General features: G+C 45.5%; 4 protein-coding genes and 1 long non-coding RNA gene across 7 annotated transcripts; 4 read left to right on the top strand and 1 right to left on the bottom strand.

Moving 5' to 3' along the window:
* Window positions 1-139: 139 nt before the first annotated feature.
* Window positions 140-4,537, top strand: aldocb (aldolase, fructose-bisphosphate C, b). Its single transcript, XM_088398338.1, has 9 exons — window positions 140-297; window positions 2,091-2,207; window positions 2,293-2,504; window positions 2,761-2,815; window positions 2,901-3,061; window positions 3,158-3,241; window positions 3,318-3,492; window positions 3,551-3,750; window positions 3,835-4,537. Exons 2-9 carry the CDS (start codon window positions 2,096-2,098, stop codon window positions 3,925-3,927), a joined length of 1,092 nt encoding a protein of 363 aa, XP_088254464.1. The 5' UTR covers window positions 140-297; window positions 2,091-2,095; the 3' UTR covers window positions 3,928-4,537.
* Window positions 4,538-4,775: 238 nt separating this feature from the next.
* Window positions 4,776-8,886, top strand: pigs (phosphatidylinositol glycan anchor biosynthesis, class S). Of its 3 annotated transcripts, none has more exons than XM_088399394.1 (13): window positions 4,776-4,871; window positions 5,127-5,266; window positions 5,343-5,454; window positions 5,536-5,625; window positions 5,688-5,779; window positions 5,893-6,133; window positions 6,204-6,346; window positions 6,433-6,547; window positions 6,612-6,757; window positions 6,836-6,933; window positions 6,996-7,206; window positions 7,276-7,558; window positions 7,960-8,886. In XM_088399394.1, exons 1-12 carry the CDS (start codon window positions 4,853-4,855, stop codon window positions 7,552-7,554), a joined length of 1,686 nt encoding a protein of 561 aa, XP_088255520.1. In that variant the 5' UTR covers window positions 4,776-4,852; the 3' UTR covers window positions 7,555-7,558; window positions 7,960-8,886. The 3 variants fall into 3 exon arrangements, with proteins under 3 accessions (XP_088255520.1, XP_088255519.1, XP_088255518.1); XM_088399393.1 differs by lacking the exon at window positions 7,960-8,886 and adding an exon at window positions 7,670-7,817; XM_088399392.1 differs by lacking the exon at window positions 7,960-8,886 and having other exon boundaries at window positions 7,276-7,817.
* Window positions 7,653-9,046, bottom strand: tlcd5b (TLC domain containing 5b). Its single transcript, XM_088399395.1, has 3 exons — window positions 8,888-9,046; window positions 8,504-8,709; window positions 7,653-8,425 (listed from the first exon to the last, which is right to left on the bottom strand). The coding sequence occupies exons 2-3, from the start codon at window positions 8,700-8,702 to the stop codon at window positions 7,908-7,910; spliced, it is 717 nt and encodes a 238-aa protein (XP_088255521.1). The 5' UTR covers window positions 8,703-8,709; window positions 8,888-9,046; the 3' UTR covers window positions 7,653-7,907.
* Window positions 9,047-10,407: 1,361 nt separating this feature from the next.
* LOC148386514 (uncharacterized) lies at window positions 10,408-19,171 on the top strand. The gene is made up of 15 exons (XM_088397962.1): window positions 10,408-10,489; window positions 17,069-17,184; window positions 17,251-17,276; window positions 17,346-17,386; window positions 17,450-17,498; window positions 17,590-17,647; window positions 17,735-17,791; window positions 17,855-17,911; window positions 17,984-18,055; window positions 18,125-18,201; window positions 18,275-18,332; window positions 18,440-18,537; window positions 18,612-18,746; window positions 18,815-18,878; window positions 18,961-19,171. The coding sequence occupies exons 2-12, from the start codon at window positions 17,076-17,078 to the stop codon at window positions 18,472-18,474; spliced, it is 639 nt and encodes a 212-aa protein (XP_088254088.1). The 5' UTR covers window positions 10,408-10,489; window positions 17,069-17,075; the 3' UTR covers window positions 18,475-18,537; window positions 18,612-18,746; window positions 18,815-18,878; window positions 18,961-19,171.
* On the top strand, window positions 11,810-12,685 carry LOC148386515 (uncharacterized). The gene is made up of 4 exons (XR_015862957.1): window positions 11,810-12,003; window positions 12,078-12,212; window positions 12,300-12,363; window positions 12,446-12,685. It is a non-coding gene; the product is annotated as an uncharacterized LOC148386515 (long non-coding RNA).
* Window positions 19,172-20,434: the final 1,263 nt, after the last annotated feature.

Here is a 20,434-nt window from a genome sequence, read left to right as displayed (position 1 = left end):
AGGTTTACCAATTCAATACGTCCGATCGTTAAACGGTCGAGTTTCTACTGCTTCCTGAAAAAGTCAACTTCCTCACACATCCCATTGACGGATGATGCTCTTCTGCGCATGCGCACTGCTGACCGCCCTGCCTCCCGCAAGTATGACGCAGTGCCCACTCCGCCCCGCCCCTCCCCGGTTCCCCGAGGTTTTGTATAGCGTCACGTTGCTCTGCAGCACAGTCGGTCTCCGCGGAAGCTCGGCATCCTTCTCCTTGGACCTCTTCTCGTCACTTCGCACTTCCCCCCACAAGAGAAGGTAAAGGATACATGTCTATCTGACCACAGCTGCCAAGCGCCATTTTGTTTCCTCCCTGTCGTGATGCTGAGGCTTCATCGTGCCTAGCTTAGCTTTTAACCGTGAGCTAACCGTGAATTCTCATCTGTCAGCTCTCAGAAAAATGTCATCTCTGCGTGTCATTATCATTTAATTTGCTTCTCAATAGTTTGTCGTGGGCGAGAATGGGATGACCTTCAAGGATGTCAAGGTGGCCTGTTGCGTCGTCGTAAATTAACAGCTCGGGCTCGTCCAGCGATGTGAACGCTGGTGCGCGTGCACGTGTGATGCCCGTGAGAAAGGGTGGCGTGCACGCGAATGAGTAGCTGCTCCTGAGCACGTAGACATCCTTGGTGGGGGAGGGGGCGGGGCCAAAAGATATACACTACTCGTGAGATTGTTGATCATTTTTCAGGAGGTTTTCGAAATGTATGCATTGTTGACTGCGTGAATGAAGTCAATGAATGGCGCAGTGCAGAAATGGCGACTAAAGGCGCTGCGCAACAGGCTGCAACCCCCCCGCCCCCCTCCCATTTTTCCATTTGTGACTGCAGACGCCCCTGCTGCACTCGACCTGTATCAGCCTCGGGGTTGCTTGTTTACGTGACAGTGAAGGTCTTTTGTCTGACAAGTCACACATTCTTGGAATTTAAAGGAGTCTGGAAAAGAAATCCCCCCTCAAATTGGTTGATGCAAAATTGGGTGCACAAATCAATATAACAGGAGATGCAAAAAAGTCTCAAGAACGTATAATAGAAAGTGGACATGAATCAATCAGGCCATTTTGTTTTCAAGCAGCCATTTTGTATACTTTATATTAACCATCCAATATTGGCAGATTTAAACATGCAGTAAGTCTCATAGCATAATTGGTGTAGGTGTTTATAATGTGATTTGTCTCAGTTGGATTTGCAAAATGTTTTCGCAACATTTTTGGAGCTCATACACTATTCCGTGCTTGACAAAAGATAGCTGCTATCGCTGAGCGTGTGTTTCCTGTTAGCTGACGCCGCCGCCTTTTGTCCACTTTTTAGCGAGCGTAAACAAACGACCTCGTCACATTCACCTGCATCGTGTGTTGTTTGTTACCTCACGGCGCTCCCTAAGCCGAGGATTAGCACGCAGGAAGAGCGGGGCCTGTTGGCCGGCCTCCAGGCCCGACTCACTTTGTCACCCCGTCAGCACACACATACTTCTTTTTGTGCTGCCCGATCCATTGTCTTTGCATGAATGCCCCCTTCTGTGTGGAACTCCATGTGGAAGACTGCAAACTAGTCCAAAATGTTGTCGTTAGCTAGACGTGGAGTCATCGAATCTCTTTTGTATGTCAACATGGTTGTATTGATTTCCTCTTTGTTCTAAATGACCTTCTGCAGTGGGCATCACAATGAAAGGTAACGATTAAACGGCATGAAAGAAAGATTGAATGAACGAGGCTGGGAAAAAAACAAGGGTTGCTGAGGAGAGCCCGGCGAGCCCAGCAGCATCCCGTTACGTAATAGTAGCTCCGCCTCTGTCTGCTTGTGCAGCAGAGAGCTTGCGTAATCAATTATTTATGGCGGAGCACAGCAGGGGGAGGGGGGAGGATAAAAGCGTGCTCGTCGGCACGTCCTGACTGCTTGCCGGGTTCCCTTCAGTCACGAACCAGACGCCGTGTCAAAGTTGTCTTTTGAGGAACAGTCGGCCTTAGAAGTAAAAATGCAGCTTTCTTCGGATGCTAGAAGTTGCCATGTTGGATGGGTGACATCAAGATAATGTTGTCTGTTTGTTTTCAGCCACCATGACTCACCAGTTCCCTGCGCTGACTCCTGCTCAGAAGAAGGAGCTGCAGGACATCGCCCTGAGGATCGTGGCCCCCGGCAAGGGCATCCTCGCTGCCGACGAGTCCACAGGTATGCCTCGGTTGCACGTGGCGAAGAAGAAAAAAAGCCATAAAAGCGCTGGAATGTCATAAGATGGAACTTCAAATTGTTTTAGGCAGCATGGCGAAGCGCTTCACCCCCATCGGCGTGGACAACACGGAGGAGAACCGCCGGCGCTACCGTCAGCTGCTGTTCACGGCCGACGGGCGTATCGACAACTGCATCGGTGGCGTCATCTTCTTTCACGAGACGCTCTACCAGAACACCGACGACGGCACGCCCTTCTCCAAGCTCATCAAGGACCGCGGCATTGTCGTCGGCATCAAGGTGCGCCCTCCAAATGGCTGCCGGCCGTGTCCATTTTGTCTTCCCGTGGGTCTGCTCTTGAAAGGAATCACACACGCATGCTCTCACAGTGTTGTGTCAACACGGGGTCAGGTTTCAAGAGCAGGCAGTTCGGTACATCCACCACAAAAGTTATTTAACCTGCAAAACTTCAGTTTTATTTTTTTTCTGTCAATTAAAAAAAAGTTGCACACAAGGGTTTTCCCATCCCTGATCTAAAGTGGCTTTTTTTTCACAGGTGGACAAAGGTGTTGTTCCCCTCGCCGGAACCAATGGAGAGACTACCACTCAAGGTCAGGGCGGGCGGTGCATAACGCAGATAAATCGTCATCGACCATCTTCAGGTGATTGACTAGCGGATGCTTCTCTGCGTCGCAGGTCTGGACGGGTTGTCAGAGCGCTGCGCCCAGTACAAGAAGGACGGCGCTGACTTTGCCAAGTGGCGCTGCGTGCTGAAGATCAGCGATACCACACCCTCCGAGCTGGCTATATTTGAGAACGCCAACGTGCTAGCACGCTACGCTAGCATTTGTCAGCAGGTTGGTGCTTTTTTTTGTGCATTCCCTTGTGTTTAGATAAAGGTGTGGTGGCGTTTTGGACACTTTTTTGGTAACTTTGTACGCTTCTAATTGCAGAATGGCATCGTTCCCATTGTGGAGCCAGAGATCCTCCCTGATGGAGACCATGATCTGAAGCGCTGCCAGTACGTCACCGAGAAGGTAATCAAGCTCAAGTCGTCTTTTATGATCAGAAAGTAACAAAAGTGCTTTAACACGCCCGTCCGTCCACCTCGAGGTCCTGGCCGCTGTGTACAAGGCTCTGTCGGACCACCACATCTACCTGGAGGGCACCCTGCTCAAGCCCAACATGGTCACCGCCGGACACGCCTGCACCACCAAGTACAGCAACGAGGAGATCGCCATGGCGACCGTCACCGCTCTGCGCCGCACCGTGCCTCCCGCCGTCACAGGTGAGACCCGACCGATGTCGCGGAGGCCTCGCCGCTCACTTGTCGTTGCCCTTTTTAGGTGTCACCTTCCTGTCGGGCGGCCAGTCGGAGGAAGAGGCCAGTGTCAACCTGAACGCCATCAACACCTGCCCCTTGGCCAAGCCCTGGGCACTCACCTTCTCCTACGGCCGCGCCCTGCAGGCCTCAGCCCTACAGGCCTGGCGAGGGGACATGAGCAACGAGAAGGCCGCGACCGAGGAGTTCATCAAGCGCGCTGAGGTAGACGAAGGAAAAAGGCCAAAAGGCTGGTTGTCGATTTTTTTTTTTTTTTTTTATTAATGCATTTCGTTTCTCATTTTTCAGGCTAATAGCTTGGCCGCCCTGGGCAAGTACGAGTCCTCCGGCAGCGGTGGCGCAGCTGGGCAGTCCCTCTATGTGGCCAATCACGCCTACTAATAAGCAAACATGTGACCTAGTTAGTCTCATATCTGCTCTGCTATTAAAACCTGCGGTCCTTCCTCCCCACACACTTCTCTATCCATGCATCACTGGCCTGCGCTGTCTACTGAACTTCATTACGTTGATTAAAACATTAGGTGTTGAAAAGCAGAGATGGAGCACACTGAAAAGAGAGCTGCTGTATTTTTATGATCAATGAAAGTATTTTGGAGGCGGGACCAACACAAAGAAATAGGCTTTTTGTCTCCTAGCATGTGTGTGGGACCAAGCAATCACCATGGTGACATCGAGGAGACAATGTTGGTCTGAAAAGATGCAAGAGACTCCATTAATCAGTCAACTTTGTGTGTGTGTGCGCGCGTGTGTGTGTGTCCACGTTAGCTTTAAATTGCACAGTTTTAATGTATACGGTTGTGTGTAGCTGTCAATATTGTGTGTCATTCCCCTCTCCCCAGGATTGCAAAGAAGTTCATTAAAATGATGCTTGGTTTGTGGGGACTCACTCACTGCTGTATTGGATCAACTGTGATTGTTTGTGTTGTTAATATTGTTCTTGAAGCACTCGCTGTGTCAAATAGTTAAGACAAATAAACTATATTAAACTAAATAGCATGTCTGCTTGTATTTTTCTGGGTAGTCTTTATTATATATATTTTATGTTGCAACTTCACACAGTAAAGGCAAATTATTTGGCTAAGTGTGCATCTTTATTTTGTGAAATGGGTGGAATAATTTCTTCTAAAATATAATAAAAATAACGCTACCTTCTTGTTAAATATATGCTATATTGGGTATTTTAAAATAGAAAAATAAAAATTTGAGCCGTAAAGTGTTGCGTAGTGTCGCGAGAATATTGCACACCGTGACGTCACATATTTGAACACGTGACGTGTGACGTTTGCGCACCCATTCATTTGCAGAAATGGCTACCGCGGAAGTGGGTGAGTACTTGCAGAGCGCTGCTTCTTTCACCTGTCAATATTAATTTCCATTTTCAACTAACAGTGCCATTTGATTGTAGATTAATAATAAATAATCATATTTTGGATTATGCTCTGTAGATGATTTAAACACTATTTGCCCGTCGCGCTTTGAAGACATCTGGCTAGCATCGAGAGAAACCAACCTCAAAGCTACCTTTCTTTTTAATGCCACAATTAATAACTTCCTGGGGATATTTTAATTCATTTTTTTAGAGAAAAAGCGCAGCAAACTCGCCACCCTCTCTATCGTGGCCGTGGTCATCCTGGTGGGAATCCCTATATGGTTGCGGACCACCACCACGTACCGCTCCTGGTTGCCCATGGCTCAGATTCAAGAGCTGGCTGAGCTGCAGGTCAGCTTTTGTTGTCTTTCTCTTCCCTCTGCCTCATTTTGACATTTTAAAACGTTTTGCTTTGGACACGGTTTAGCTGCAACTGAGCACCGACGTGGAGGTGGTGTTCGTACGCGGGACGCTGACACCAGAACAGCAGAAGAAGCTTCCCCTGACGCGCACACTAGATGAGGACCATGAAATTGACAGTAAGTGACCAAGGCGCACCTTCATCTCCTGACCTTTCTTCTATGGCGTTTTGCATTAATGTATTTAAAAATACTTTGCAGGAGAGACTTCTTTGACTTATAGATATGAGATGCGTTTTCGTACTGCGACCATCATGGAGGAGGACGCCCTGAACCAGCCCACTGTTGATGGTCAGTCTCACAATTTGCTTTGTGGTTTGTCCTTTGAATCAAGGCTTCTTTTTTTTTTGCAGCCATCGATCAGTCCTTGCACGCACTCAGCGAAAGTCCGTGCGGCTCTTTGGTGATTTACATAATCCCGCTATCGTCTTTGTTGCTGCCTCAGGTTCAAACTTTAAAGTCTTTTTCTCCCCAAAATTTTTTCTTTATAAAATGGTTGTGTATTGCATCATAATAAGAAAAAAAAAAGGAATTTTCAGGAAAGTCTTTCTACTACAGGATGTGAGGGTTTACGTGGGCCAGCGACGGACGGCCCTACTTCGCGGCGGCGCCGAGACGACAGGGGGCAGGACACTGGATCAAGTGCTTGCCTATACGGAGACTCGGGTCAAGGAGGTGCTGCGGACGATTTCGTTCAGTCACGACGACATCACGGCCGCCCTCAGCGACAGAGTGAGACTCAGCCCGGGACGTCCACAAACCAAAGCTGACAGCATGAGAGCCTTCAAGTCCAGTCCGGGTTAGGAGCGCGAGCTACACCTTCTAAAAAATACGGAATTCCTCGATCACCATTTTGAAACTCCTTATAGGTTACGAGATCACCTTCAGCCTGCTGAATCCGGACCCCAAGTGGCACCGCGTGCATTGGGACATAGAGGGCGCTGTCTACACCTACGTCCAACCCATGCTCTCCAAACTCAGCCCCTTGGCCAATTTTAGCGTTGACTCTCAGGTTTGGAATCGACCAGATGGTCAGAATATAATTGAATGATCAAATATGAATGAAATAATTTTCTAAAACGCATGTTGTGTCGGCAGATGGTGTCCTACTCCTTTCTGGGCGTCAACGCCAAATTCGACGACAACCACCGCGCCTACACGTTGAGCTCCGACAGCCTCCCGCACGTTATCAATCCCGTCGAAGCTCGACTGGGTAACTCGATGTTTCCTTTGGATCGCCTTGACGTGAATGAACTTTTTTGACATTTTACGCTCAGGCTCCAACGCAGCCTCGTCCAACCCGCTGCTCAACTTTCTGCTGTACGTGCCTGACGCCCAACATATGCCGCTCTACATCCTCGATGAGCAGAAGCGACAGTTTCCCTCCAACGCCTTTCATTCGCCGCAATGGGGCGGAATCATGGTGAGAGATGATCTACATCGCCGTTAACTGCTAACCCAAATATAGAATATTGACATTAAGATTCAAATGTCTTCCTAGATATATAATGTATTCGGCTTCTATGGACCGGATATGCAAGCTTTCGACATCAACATCAACATGACCAAAGTGATGGGCGTCTTCCTCGCACAACTACGGTAACCTCACACGTCTTTAAAGAATGACTTGACGTGAGTGACATCACAAGCCCCGCCCCCAGGCTGCTGCTGGGCGTGCATCCCTTGTCACCTCCCGCCGGATTCCTGTTGGCGCCACCCGACAGCTCGGGCCTGTTAGACTGGGAACTGGACCGTCTCATGTGGAGTCGCACCGTGGAAAACATCGCCACGGCAACCACCACCATCACATCGCTGGCGCAACTGCTGGACCAGATCGAGAACATCGTCATCAACGACAACATTGCCGAGCAGGTGCGCATGCTATGTTTTGGGAGAGAGGAGAAAATAGTTTGGACACATTAAAGTCACTCTTTGCTACAGGTGGCGAACGCTGTGGCGTCGCTGCGCCTGGCGAGCGCCGAGCTGGAGTCGGGCAACCTGGCTTTCGCCCTGCAGTACAGCAAGGAGGCCATCCTGGCGTCGGAGCGGGCCTTCTTCGATCCATCCCTGCTCCACCTGCTCTACTTCCCAGACGACCAGAAGTTCGCCATCTACATCCCGCTTTTTGTGCCCGTGGGCGTGCCCGCTTTGGTGGCGCTGCTCCATATGCTTGTGGAGGCGATCCGCAAGCGTAGGGACAAGCATGCCAAGAAGGACTAAAGAGGTGGGTGAAGATTAAGTTAAGCTTTCCCTGAAGAATGCAAAAACGACTTTTGGTTTTTTAAATTTGGAGAAAAGAACTAAAGGTACCCTACATGTTTTTTTTATTGGACAGCAAAGCATTCTGGGGTCTTTTTCTACGTCAGGGATTTTGAATGCTTTTATTGAGTGTCCACTGTGACTGTTCAACACTACTCCTGGTCTACTTGCTAAATAATGTTTTTTTTCTTCTAAGTTATTGAAAATTAAAATCCTTATTTGTATTTCATGGTGTGATGAGACAAAAATAATTCTTCGTGTGCTATTTTGCACATTTTCAAGTGTCCCCCCATGAGAAAGAATCCAGACGTCTTTTAATTGTTACTCTTGTGAGAATCTTTGCGCTTCTCCTGCCACTGTTTGTAGCGCATCCGACTTTTCTTGTATCCGAACTTGCCGATATCCACCATGAACACCCACGCCAGCCCGTACATCACCACGCCGCCCAGCTTCATCGCCAAACTAGTCCTGGGTGAGGTCAGCTCGCAGTAGAACAGGGCAGCGCCCACGCCCACCCGCACGGTGGCAAAAAGGAAGATGAAGAGCAGGTCGACGGCGTCGCCCAGCAGACTGTCGTAGCGGCCCAGCCGGCGCAGGAACCAGCGGGCCTGCAGCAGAGGGTTGGTGAGCTCGCTGCCGAAGACCACAGCGCACGTCTCGCACGCCGACTCCCCCGTCAGAAGCGCCAGCAGGATCCCGACGATGCTGGCGGCGTGGTGACCCATCATGACGGTGCCCTCGCCGCCGAAGCGTACGCACCAGGCCATGTCGAACAGGAAGTAGCCCAGACAGACGCACAGCGCGGACGTCTGAAGAGTCGTGTTTTCGCTACCTGGCAATGACACATTGTAACTTCAGTCCTGCCTAGCAACAATGCAAATAATGGCAAATGTGAGTAAAAATGTCAAACCAGCATGTGTGAGGGGCCAAGGTCCATCCACAAAGACCACGTACGCCGTCAGCATCACTATGACGACGCCATGTGTCAGTGTGACAAGTCGGCAGTTCCACTCGGGCCCGCGCTGAGGCGAGACCCGGCACAGTAACGCATAGAGACCCAACCAGCCCGCCAGGCTGCACAGAACCTCCAGCAGTGCCATCGCCATCATAAACTCACTGGAATGATCAATACACAGTAAATCTCAACCTGTTGGTACACAAGCTCCCTCTAGTGGCATTTGAAAGAAACTGCCCAAATACAGTTTAGTTGTATTTAGCTTGAAAGGGCAACATAAATGTCATCAATTTAGACTGCAGTTCAATTTGTACATTAAAGGTTAGTTGAAAAACTCACCATAATGTTAGGTTCCTTCATAAAGTAGCGTCAGGGTGCTTGAAGATCATGTTTCTGACAGGAAGAACCTCGTGCTCCACGCATCCCCATGTTCACCTTCTTCCAAAGGTGATCCTCTTAAAGGATTATTGTCTCTGCTTGTCTGCTAGCAGACACACGGTGCTTGGAGCTCAACTCAGATGAAATGCCCCCCCCCCCCCAAGAATTGCCACTCCGTTCTATTTCACTCTATACTACCAGGTTTCTCTGTAATCGTTTGCAAATAAGTCACGCCCTTCTCCTCAGATCTAGCCACCAATAGTAGTTTCAAAGTCCAGGAGGGACATGAGCGGTCTCAGTTGAGCACTTGATACCAAGCACTTTCCCCGATTGCATTTGTTTATTTCTTCATTGAAGGGCTGCATGGAAATACAATTCACTCGTATACCTTTAGGTGCTTTGAATGACCACCTAAAAGAAAATCGAAATTTCTGTGCCACAGTGGACGAATGGAATAATATGGGTCTGGGGCACGGGAGAGGCGGGTTCGAGTCCCGCTCCGTGTAACATTTGGGTATGATACGGAATAATGTGCAAGACTCGACAGAATACGAGGCAAAGAGTCCTGCTCTGTAATATATTTATTTATATGTGTATATACTTACACAAAGCCATGTGTGAGATTCGAACTCGGTTCTCCTGAACTCAAGGCAAAAGCTTTAACCACAAGACCATCACCGGATCTTAGAACGATGCAGCAATTTTCTGTATTTGTAGATCAGTCGACCTGTTCACGTTAAATACATAAATATTTTTCGAAATTTTCATGGCAATGTGGCCGAATGGTATAACACTTGGCCCGGTACGCGGTCGACCAGGGTTCGAGTCCAGCTCTGTCTAGCATTTACAAATTAAAGAAAGCGATGGTCAAGATTCGAACCCAGATCGCCGGAACTAAAGGTAAGACTTTAAACCACCATACCATCTGTGTATCTTACAGTGGCGTGGCAGTTGTTCTGTATTTGTAGAGCAGTAGTGCCATGGACGTTAAATACATAATAAAAATTCGAAAATTTCATGGCAATGTGGCCGAATGGTATAACACTTGGCCTGGTACTCAGTCGACCAGGGTTCGAGACCAGCTCTGACTACCATTTATACAACAAACAGAGCATTGACCAAGATTCGAACCCGAGTCTCCTGAACGCAAGGCAAAAGCTTTATCCATTCGGCCACCTCAGACACAATTGTGCTTCCTCGCTTCTTTGTACTTAGCTGTCACCTTACTTTTCGCATCAATGTTTGGGTACTTAAACTATCAATACGACCAAATCAGTTGCAATTTCCAAGCAAGCTCTGGTTGAATGGTTATCGCCAGTGCCTCCGAAACCTCAGAACACTGGTTCGAGACCCGATCCTACCGAAGTGTTGAACTTTGTCATTTTCCCCTTGCTTCCGCAGACGGCTGCTTTTTTTTTCCCCCCCTTTTGCTTGTTAATGACGTCATCACAAAATTACTATATAAGACGTCACAAACGCGACAATCGTTCTCTTGCTCACTTCTGACAGCGTCACGTCGTGCTGCTCCACCGGCTCCGCTTTTACACATGCTGCGTTTCAAAGTTAAGTCTTCACTATTTCTTAGCCTTTTCAAACTAACTGCTTTTGCTCTCTTTCAGCGTCAACTTGCACTTTGGACGTGCTTACACCTTGCTACCATGCAAGCTAAAAAGCGAGCGTTAGCAGAAAACATCTCCGACCTTAAATTGCATCAAACGCAGTTTTACTGCCCAAGGTAAGACAAAGCGTTTGCATAATTCACAACAGAATCTAATCAAATTGTCTGTCTACAGGTGCGACTCTTCAAAACGAGCCTCAAGTAACCTCCTTTCTGTTCGAAAAATGTGGATTTAATCAACTGCATCTAATTGTCCATTTCTGTCCACAGGTCTGCATCTGCAACAGAAGACCCAGATTGACTGCAAAAAGGCAAAAATAACGTTTTTATTACAAGGACAATTGACTAAAGTACTTAACTTTTTTTAACTTTTTTTTTTGTCTGCAGGTTTCAAAATGGCCGGCTTGCAGTCCTGAGAACTTCATGAGACGTTTGCAAGTCTACTCTTGCTATCAAACCATCTCGTATGATTGAGAATTTAACACTGTGTATGTTAAATTTAACGTTACCTTGTCTTTCAGGCCAACGAACTGCGGTTGGAGAGACGTTCAGAGCTGTTCCTGCCTGCGTTCTTCACTGGTGAAACACATGCACACTCATACATGAACAATTGTTTGACCAATTTATTTCAGGGTGTGCATTCTCTTCCCGTTTTGTCCACCAGGTGGAGCCAAAGGACCTGGTACCTGCCTGCTGCAAGAATTGAAGTCAAAGCGCCAGGTTTAAAACTATTGCAATGACAAATTTGACAAATCAAAGTGCTTGACCAGTTTGTTTCAGGTGGTGCTGGTCCAGGCATTCAGGAAACAAGGAGTCATGATCTTCCAGTCCTGGCAGGTGACTAAACTTTGCAAATGTGGCATGGTAAGAACACTAACCTGTTTTTTCTTTTTCTTTGTCTTAATGCAGTGCAGCTTCCAGTAAGAGTGCTACAAAGACCCTCCACCTGCTGGGCCAAGAAATTCTCCACAACCATGCCGAAGGTTTCAAGGCTGTTTCCACTTTACGTTTTTCAAATCAACTTGCTTGACTGTTTCCGCATTTGTGTGCAGGTGTCAGTCCAGGAGAGGATCTGCAACATTTGAAGAGCTGATGTTTCTCATCTAATTGTCTTCAGCAGAAGGTTCCTGTCTACAGTTAAAAATAAAAATGGTAACCTTGAATTGAGTCAGTGTCAATGTTCCGTTTCATTAGAGGCAGAAGTGGCAAATCCTGGTCCAGAAAGTGAAAAACTTGCCAGTTTGCGTCCATTCTGTGAGTTCATTCACCTGTCAGTGGAGTAGAAGCAACTGTGGCTCAAGCCAAACTGTAGCAGGAGAGTCACTTTCTGGACTTTGATTTTCCCCCTGTGGTTGTTGCAGGTGAAATGAAACATTCCTGGTATGCTACTTGCTAAAAGCTTCAAGTCGACATCTTTTTGGCGGGGGTACCTTATTGCTGCCTGGAGAGCCCTCTGCTGGTAAGAGAAGGAAAGTACATTTCATTTCAGCCACCATGTTCCACAATTTGAATAATTGGTCTTTTTGTGTCCAGGGTGGTGCACTATCAAGTACCTGCTTGCAGTGGTGGCCAAGGATCAGAGCACAGCAGCATGCTGGCAACACATTAGTTTTTGTTGTGTCCTTACCTCCAAGTCAACCTGAGAAGTGGACAATATTTGCACTTAAGGTAATATGCTCATCACTGCACAGTCCCCATGACAACTTTGTTCCTGATTTTTTTTTTTTTTTTTTTTTTTTTTTTTTTCTCCGACAGGTCGCAAGGAACAAGAGCAGCTTTCTGATCATGCAGCTCTCAATACTTGATGCCTTTCCCACTGGTAAGTTTCATGCTAAACTTTTTCCTGCACTAAACGTTGACTTTACTTTAGGCTTACAGGTTTCTTTTTGTCTTACCTCCAGGCGCAGACTCCTCGTCCCACTGGCCGACCACTTCACCACTCGTCCCACTGGCCGACCACTTCGCCACTCGTCCCACTGGCCGACCACTTCACCACTCGTCCCACTGGCCGACCACTTCACCACTCGTCCCACTGGCTGACCACTTCACCACTTGGCACCGAGCAGACGACCATCCAACTTCTAACTGTTTTGTGATTGAATGTTTACTCTGCAAAAGAAATAAAGTTTGATTACAAAGAACACTTGAACTCTTAACTCTTTATTCTCAACTTTAAAAATATCTTATTTTAAAAAACCCCAAAAACCTAAATTTTTTTTTGATTTTTTTTTTTTTTTTTTTTTCCAGATTTTTTTTTTCCTGGAATTTTTTTCAGAATTATTTTCACCCAATTTTTTTGAAATGAGGCGGGACAAAGCTGGAATACTGCTTCATGATTGGTTGAGGGCTCAGAAAGTGGGTGGAGCAATGAGAATGAAGGTCAGAGATTGGTTGAAAAGTGGGCATGGTTATGCAAATGAGGGGCCATGTGAAATCTAAACTGGGCGTGGTCTCATTAATTTGAAGCAATCTGATTGGTCAGAATGGCAAATACTGCCTTCTGATTGGCTGTTGGAAAAGTGGGCGTGGTTATGCAAATTTATGCAAATTTGTGCTGCGCTGTGATTGGTCAGACTAAATTTGGTGGAGGTAGGAGGCGGGGAAAGTGACACTTAGGTTTTTTAAGGCAGTTTTCAGTCTTGAGGTGAGCTTTGTCCTTGTGTCACTGCCATGGACATGGGTTTTTGACTGTTACTCTCCATCTCACATGACTCAAAGTGACAGGAGTCCCGTGAAATGGAGAGTAACAGTCAAAAACCCATGTCCATGGCAGTGACGGAAGGACAACGCTCACCTCAAGACTGAAGACTGCCTTTGAAAACCTCAGTGCCACTGCAGCAACCACCAGGCATGAACATTTTCCAATGAGTGAAGCAAATTTGCTCATAAAAACACTAAGACTTGCACACTTCACTGGTTTCTTTTATATCAAACAAATTGTTTTAGGTTCATTACCTGACATGGTGGAAGAAACCACCAAAATATGTCAGGTAATTAACTTAAACAATTTGTTTGATATAAAAGAAATCAGTGAAGTGATTAAAAAAAGGAAAAACAAGATGAACTTAGTACAATTACTAAGACTTGCATTCCAGTTGATTAACTTATATGACAGAAAAGCAGTTTGAAAACATTTGAGCAGTCAATGTTTGTGTGAGACTAATATAGTTGCACTCAAACATTGGCATTGACAGGACTTGCATGGAAGCAGCTTAAGTGATGAGCTCAGGTGAGATGTCACTTACTTCTGATGACACGATTGCCACTAGGAGGAAGGTGAGCACATTGACACCACTGACATCTCTTACCGGGACAAAAACTAAGTGCCAGCTACTGCATCACATCATCACACACTTTTGGATGTGTTTTTCAATGACACTGATGCAAACCAAATTAGTTGACTACAAATCAAATATATATTTCTGACGAACCTGGTTTGCATAAATGTCATTAAAAACACATCTAGAGGTGTTTGATGTTTAAGTTGTGCAGTAGCACAGTGGCACTTAGTTTTTGGCCCAGTGAGCAATGTCAGACGTTTGCATGTGCTCACCTTCCCCCTGGTGGCAGGCATTAGAAGTGACATGCAATGAGCACCTCAACCAAGGTTTCAAAGTCCTCAAAATAAAAAGACTCGTTTTAGGTGCCAAATGTTCTTTTTATTAAACTATTTCCTTGGCAGATTTAATGATACACTCTCCTATTTTTAAACACTTTATCTACATCGAATATCACAAACTATGAAAGGACCGAAACAGTAACAGAATACTCAACTATAGAGCATTAGCGCCCTCTGCGGGAAACATGTTGTACTGCACCCACCCCACATAATGTCTTTTGACTACAATTTCTTAAACTAACGGCCCATCTGCTGTTACCCACGACCTAATTCACCTGGAAACCGTCAAATAACTCAAAGCACGCATTAAATTATCTTTACAAAATAATATTACGTCTCATTTGACTTGTTGATGAGCTTCTCAAGTCACCGAAGGGATAATACTCCATATAAAAAAAGAAGGAAACACAACATGCAGTACCTTTCGAAAATATGTTGGCATCTAGATGTTCAGATAGACGACCAGCAACCGACGTGGAGCCTCAACTCTTGTAGTTTGGACATCAGCTTTAGCGTGGAAAACATACAAAACAAACATGGAGGTCGAACGCTTTTTCCTAATTAACGTTTGATCGACAGCTGAGTGAGAGTTGTGGGCGGGGTCGCTGACAAGCCACCTTTGTTGATGTTGTTCTACAATAGCTAGCTAGCTAGCGAGCAACAACGTGAGTACATTAAGATTCAAGATTATAGAATTTTTATTCGCCATGTTTGAGCGTGCCAAACAAGGAATTTGACTTCGATACATCACAGCCTCTGTTCAACATTTAGGCGGGTAACAACACTCAGGACATGTGTGAAAAATGACAAATATTCTCAAACATCACCTGATTTTAAACTTCCAGGAGGGCAAGGAAAAACTCAAAACACCAATTGGGGGAAATGAGAAACTACAAAAAAACAAGATAAAAACAACAAAAACAGTTTATAATCCAGAGTACTAACAGTAGTCACCTTCATTTTCCTCTTTTTGGTAATTAGACGTTTGCATGTGCTCACCTTCCCCCTGGTGGCAGGCACTCTGTGCCATTAGAAGTGACATGCAATGAGCACCTCAACCAAGGTTTCAAAGTCTAAGACTCAGTTTATGGGCCAAATGTTGTTTTTGTTAAACAATTTCCTTGACAGCTTTGATGATTCACTCTCTTATTTTTAAGACTTTACTTAACATCGAATATCACAAACTATGAAAGGACCGAAACGGTAACGGAATACGCAACTATAGAGCATTAGCGCCCTCTGCGGGAAACATATTGTACTGCCCCCACCCCACATAATGTCTTTTGACCACAACTTCTGCAACTAATGGCCTATCTACCTAATTCACCTGGAAACCGTCAAATAACTCAAAGCACGCATTAAATTATCTTTACAAAATAATATTCCGTCTCATTTGACTTGTTGTATGATCTTCTCTAGTCACCGAAGGGATAATACTCCATATAAAAAAAGAAGGAAACACAACATGCAGTACCTTTCGAAAATATGTTGGCGTCTAGATCAGTGGTTCTTAACCTGGGGGTTCGGTGAGTCGGCTTCAGGGGTTCGGCAGAGCTGGTATGTCATTGCCCCGCCTCCGACCCGCACTCCCGTCCGCGGATGGCCGAACACACTTTCCCCGATTGCATCTGTTTATTTCTTCATTGACGGGCTGCATGGAAATACAACTTATACCTTTAGGTGCTTTGAATGACCACCCAAAAGAAATTCGAAATTTCTGTGCCACAGTGGACGAATGGAATAATATTGGTCTGGGGTACAGGAGAGGCGGGTTCGAGTCCCGCTCCGTGTAACATTTGGAAACGATACGGAATAATGTGCAAGACTCGACAGAATACGAGGCAAAGAGTCCTGCTTTGTAATATATTTATTGATATGTGTATATACTTACACAAAGCCATGTGTGAGATTCGAACTCGGTTCTCCTGAACTCAAGGCAAAAGCTTTAACCACAAGACCATGAGTGGATCTTACAATGATCCAGCAATTTTCTGTATTTGTAGATCAGTCGACCTGTTCACGTTAAATACATAAATATTTTTCGAAATTTTCATGGCAATGTGGCCGAATGGTATAACACTTGACCTGGTACTCGGTCGACCAGGGTTCGAGACCAGCTCTGTCTAACATTTACAAGTTAAAGGAAGCGATGGCCAAGATTCGAACCCGGATCGCCGGAACTAAAGGCAAGAGTTTGGACCACCAGACCATCGGTGTATCTTACAATGACGTGGCAGTTGTTCTGTATTTGTAGATCAGTAGTGCCATAGACGTTAAATATATAATAAAAATTCGAAAATTTCATGGCAATATGGCCGAATGGTATAACACTTGGCCTGGTACTCAGTCGACCAGGGTTCGAGACCAGCTCTGTCCACCAGTTATTCATTAAACAGAGCGTTGACCAAGATTCGAACCCGAGTCTCCTGAACTTAAGGCAAAAGCTTTATCCATTCGGCCACCTCAGACACAATTATGGTTTGTCGCTTCTTTGTACTTAGGTGTCACCTTAGACTTTTCACGTCAATGTTCGGGTACTTAAACTATGAATACGACCAAATCAGTTGATATTTTCAAGCAAGCTCTGGTTGAGTGGATAACGCCAGTGCCTCCGAAACCTGAGAACTATGGTTCGAGACTCGACTCAACCTAAGTGTTATACTTTGTCATTTTCCCCTTGCTTCCGTAGACGGCTACTTTTTTTTCTTTCCTTTTGCTTGTTAATGACGTCATCACAAAATTACTATATAAGACGTCACAAACGCGACAATCGTTCTCTTGCTCATTTCTGACAGCGTCACGTCGTGCTGCTCCACCGGCTGCGCTTTTACACATGCTGCGTTTCAAAGGTAAGTCTTCACTATTTCTTAGTCTTTTAAAACTAACTGCTTTTGCTCTCTTTCAGCGTCAACATGCACTTTGGACGTGCTTACACCTTGCTACCATGCAAGCTAAAAAGCGAGCGTTGGCAGAAAACTTCTCCGACCGTAAATTGCATCAAACGCAGTTTGGCTGCCCAAGGTAAGACAAAACGTTTGCAGAAATTTACAACAGAATCTAATCAAATTGTCTAATATCTGTCTACAGGTGCGACTCTTCAAAACGAGCCTCAAGTAACCTCCTTTCTGTTCGAATAATGTGGATTTAATCAACTGCATCTAATTGTCCATTTCTGTCCACAGGTCTGCATCTGCAACAGAAGATCCAGGTTGACTGCAAAAAGGCAAAAACCACGTTTTTATTTGAAGGACTAAAGTATTTTAATTGTTTTTTTTTTTGTCTGCAGGTTTCAAAATGGCCGGCTTGCAGTCCCGAGAGCCCCGACTTCACGAGAGGTTTGCAAGTCTACTCTTGCTATCAAACCAGCTCGTATGACTGAGAATTTAACACTATGTATGTTACATTTAACGTTACCTTGTCTTTCAGGCCAACAAACTGCGGTTGGAGAGAAGTCCAGCGCTTCCCCTGGCTTCATTCTTCATCGGTGAAACACGTGCTCACTTTCATACATGAACAATTGTTTGACCAATTTATTTTAGCGTGTGGATTCTCTTCTCGTTTTGTCCACCAGGTGGAGCCAAAGGACCTGGTTACCTGCCTGCTGCAAGGATTGAAGTCAAAGCGCCAGGTTTGAACCTATTGCAATAACAAATTTGACAAATCAAAGTGCTTGACCAGTTTGTTGTTTCAGGTGGTGCTGGTCCAGGAAGTCAGGAAACAAGGAGTCATGATCTTCCTGTCCTGGCAGGTGACTAAACTTTGCAAACGTGGAATGTTAAGAACACTAACCTGCTTTTTCTTTTTCTTTGTCTTAATGCAGTGCAGCTTTCAGTAAGTGCCACAAAGACCCTCAACCTGCTGGGCCAAGAAATTCTCCACAACCATGCCGAAGGTTTCAAGGCTGTTTCCACTTTCAGTTTTTCAAATCAACTTGCTTGACTGTTTCCGCATTTGTGTGCAGGTGTCAGTCCAGGAGAGGATCTGCAACATTTCAAGAGCTTGGCCTGTTTCTCATCCAATAAACGTCTTCAGCAGAAGGTTCCTGTCTACAATTAAAAATAAAAATGGTAACCCTAAATTGAGTCAGTGTCAATGTTCCTTTTCTTTACAGGCAGAAGTGGCAAATCCTGGTCCAGAAAGTGCAAAACCTGCCAGTTTGTTTCCATTCTGTGAGCTCATTCACCTGCCAGTGGAGTAGAAGCACCTGTGGCTCAAGCCAAACTGTAGCAGGAGAGTCACTTTCTGGACTTTGATTTCACCCCTGTGGTTGTTGCAGGTGAAATGAAACATTCCTGGTATGCTACTTGCTAAAAGCTTCAAGTCGACATCTTTTTGGCGGGGGTACCTTCTTGCTGCCTGGAGAGCCCTCTGCTGGTAAGAGAAGGAAAGTACATTTCATTTTAGCCACTATGTTCCACAATTTGAATGATTGTTCTTTTTGTGTCCAGGGTGGTGCACGATCAAGTACCTGCTTGCAGTGGTGGCCAAGGATCAGAGCACAGCAGCATGCTAGCAACACATTAGTTTTTGTTGTGTCCTTGCCTCCAAGTCAACCTGAGAAGTGGACAATATTTGCACTTAAGGTAATTTGCTCATCACTGCACAGTCCCCATGACGACTTTGTTCCTGAATTTTTTTTTTTTTCCGACAGGTCGCAAGGAACAAGAGCAGCTTTCTGGTAATGCAGCTCTCGATACTTGATGCCTTTCCCACTGGTAAATTTCATGCTAAACTTTTTCCTGCACTAAAAGTTGACTTTACTTAAGGCTTACAGATTTCTTTTTGTCTTACCTCCAGGCGCAGACTCATCCCACTGGCCGACCAGTTCACCACTCGTCCCACTGGCCGACCACTTCACCACTCGTCCCACTGGCCGACCACTTCACCACTCGTCCCACTGGCCGACCACTTCACCACTTGGCACCGAGCAGACGACCATCCAACTTCTAACTGTTTTGTGATTGAATGTTTACTCTGCAAAAGAAATAAAGTTTGATTACAAAGAACACTTCAACTCTAAACTCTTTATTCTCAACTTAAAAAATATCCTAATTTAAAAAAATAAATCCCCAAAAACCTAAAAATATTTTTCCGATTTTATTTTTCCGATTTTTTTTTTTTTACCGGGTTTTTTTTCCCCATATTTTTGAAATGAGGCGGGTCAAAGCTGGAATACTGCTTCATGATTGGCTGAGGGCTCAGACAGTGGGTGGGGCAATGAGAATGAAGGTCAGAGATTGGTTGAAAAGTGGGCGTGGTTATGCAAATGAGGGGCAATGTGATTGGTAGGATCTAAAGTAGGCGTGGTCTCATTAATTTGACGTAATCTGATTGGTCAGAATGGCAAATACTGCTTTCTGATTGGCTGTTGGAAAAGTGGGCGTGGTTATGCAAATTTATGCTGCGCTGTGATTGGTCAGATATAATTTGGGTAGAAGTAGGAGGCGGGGAAAGTGACACTTAGGTTTTTTAAGGCAGTTTTCAGTCTTGAGGTGAGCGTTGTCTTTGTGTCACTGCCATGGACATGGGTTTTTGACTGTTACTCTCCATCTCACATGACTCAAAGTAACAGGAGTCCTGTGAAATGGAGAGTAACAGTCAAAAACCCATGTCCATGGCAGTGACGGAAGGACAACGCTCACCTCAAGACTGAAGACTGCCTTTGAAAACCTAAGTGCCACTGCAGCAACCACCAAGCATGAACATTTTCCAATGAGTGAAGCAAATCTGCTCATAAAAACACTAAGACTTGCATTCCAGTTGATTAATTCATATGACAGACAAGCAGTTTCAAAACATTTGAGCAATCAATTTTTGTGTGAGACTAATATAGTTGCACACAAAGATTGGCATTGACAGGCCTTGCATGGACGCAGCAGTGTTTGATGAGCTCAGGTGATATGTCACTTACTACTGATGACCACTAGGGGGAAGGTGAGCACATGCAAACAGCTGACATCTCTCACCGGGACAAAAACTAAGCGCCAGCTACTGCATAACATCATCACACACTTTTGGATGTGTTTTTCAATGACACTGATGCAAACCAAGTTAGTTGAATACAAATCAAATGTATATTTCTGACTAACCTGGTTTGCATCAATTTCATTAAAAACACATCTAGATGTGTTTGATGTTTAACTTGTGCAGTAGCTGGCACTTAGTTTTTGGCCCAGTGAGCGATGTCAGACGTTTGCATGTGCTCGCCTTCCCCCTGGTGGCAGGCACTGTGTGCCATTAGAAGTGACATACAATGAGCACCTCAACCAAG

The sequence above is a fragment of the Syngnathus floridae genome, chromosome 15 (genome assembly GCF_059516105.1).
Source record: "Syngnathus floridae isolate MCC-2025c chromosome 15, RoL_Sflo_1.0, whole genome shotgun sequence".
Lineage (NCBI taxonomy): Eukaryota > Metazoa > Chordata > Actinopteri > Syngnathiformes > Syngnathidae > Syngnathus > Syngnathus floridae.
The sequence above is the reverse complement of the archived record's forward strand: the minus strand, read 5'-3'. Positions and strand labels throughout refer to the sequence as shown.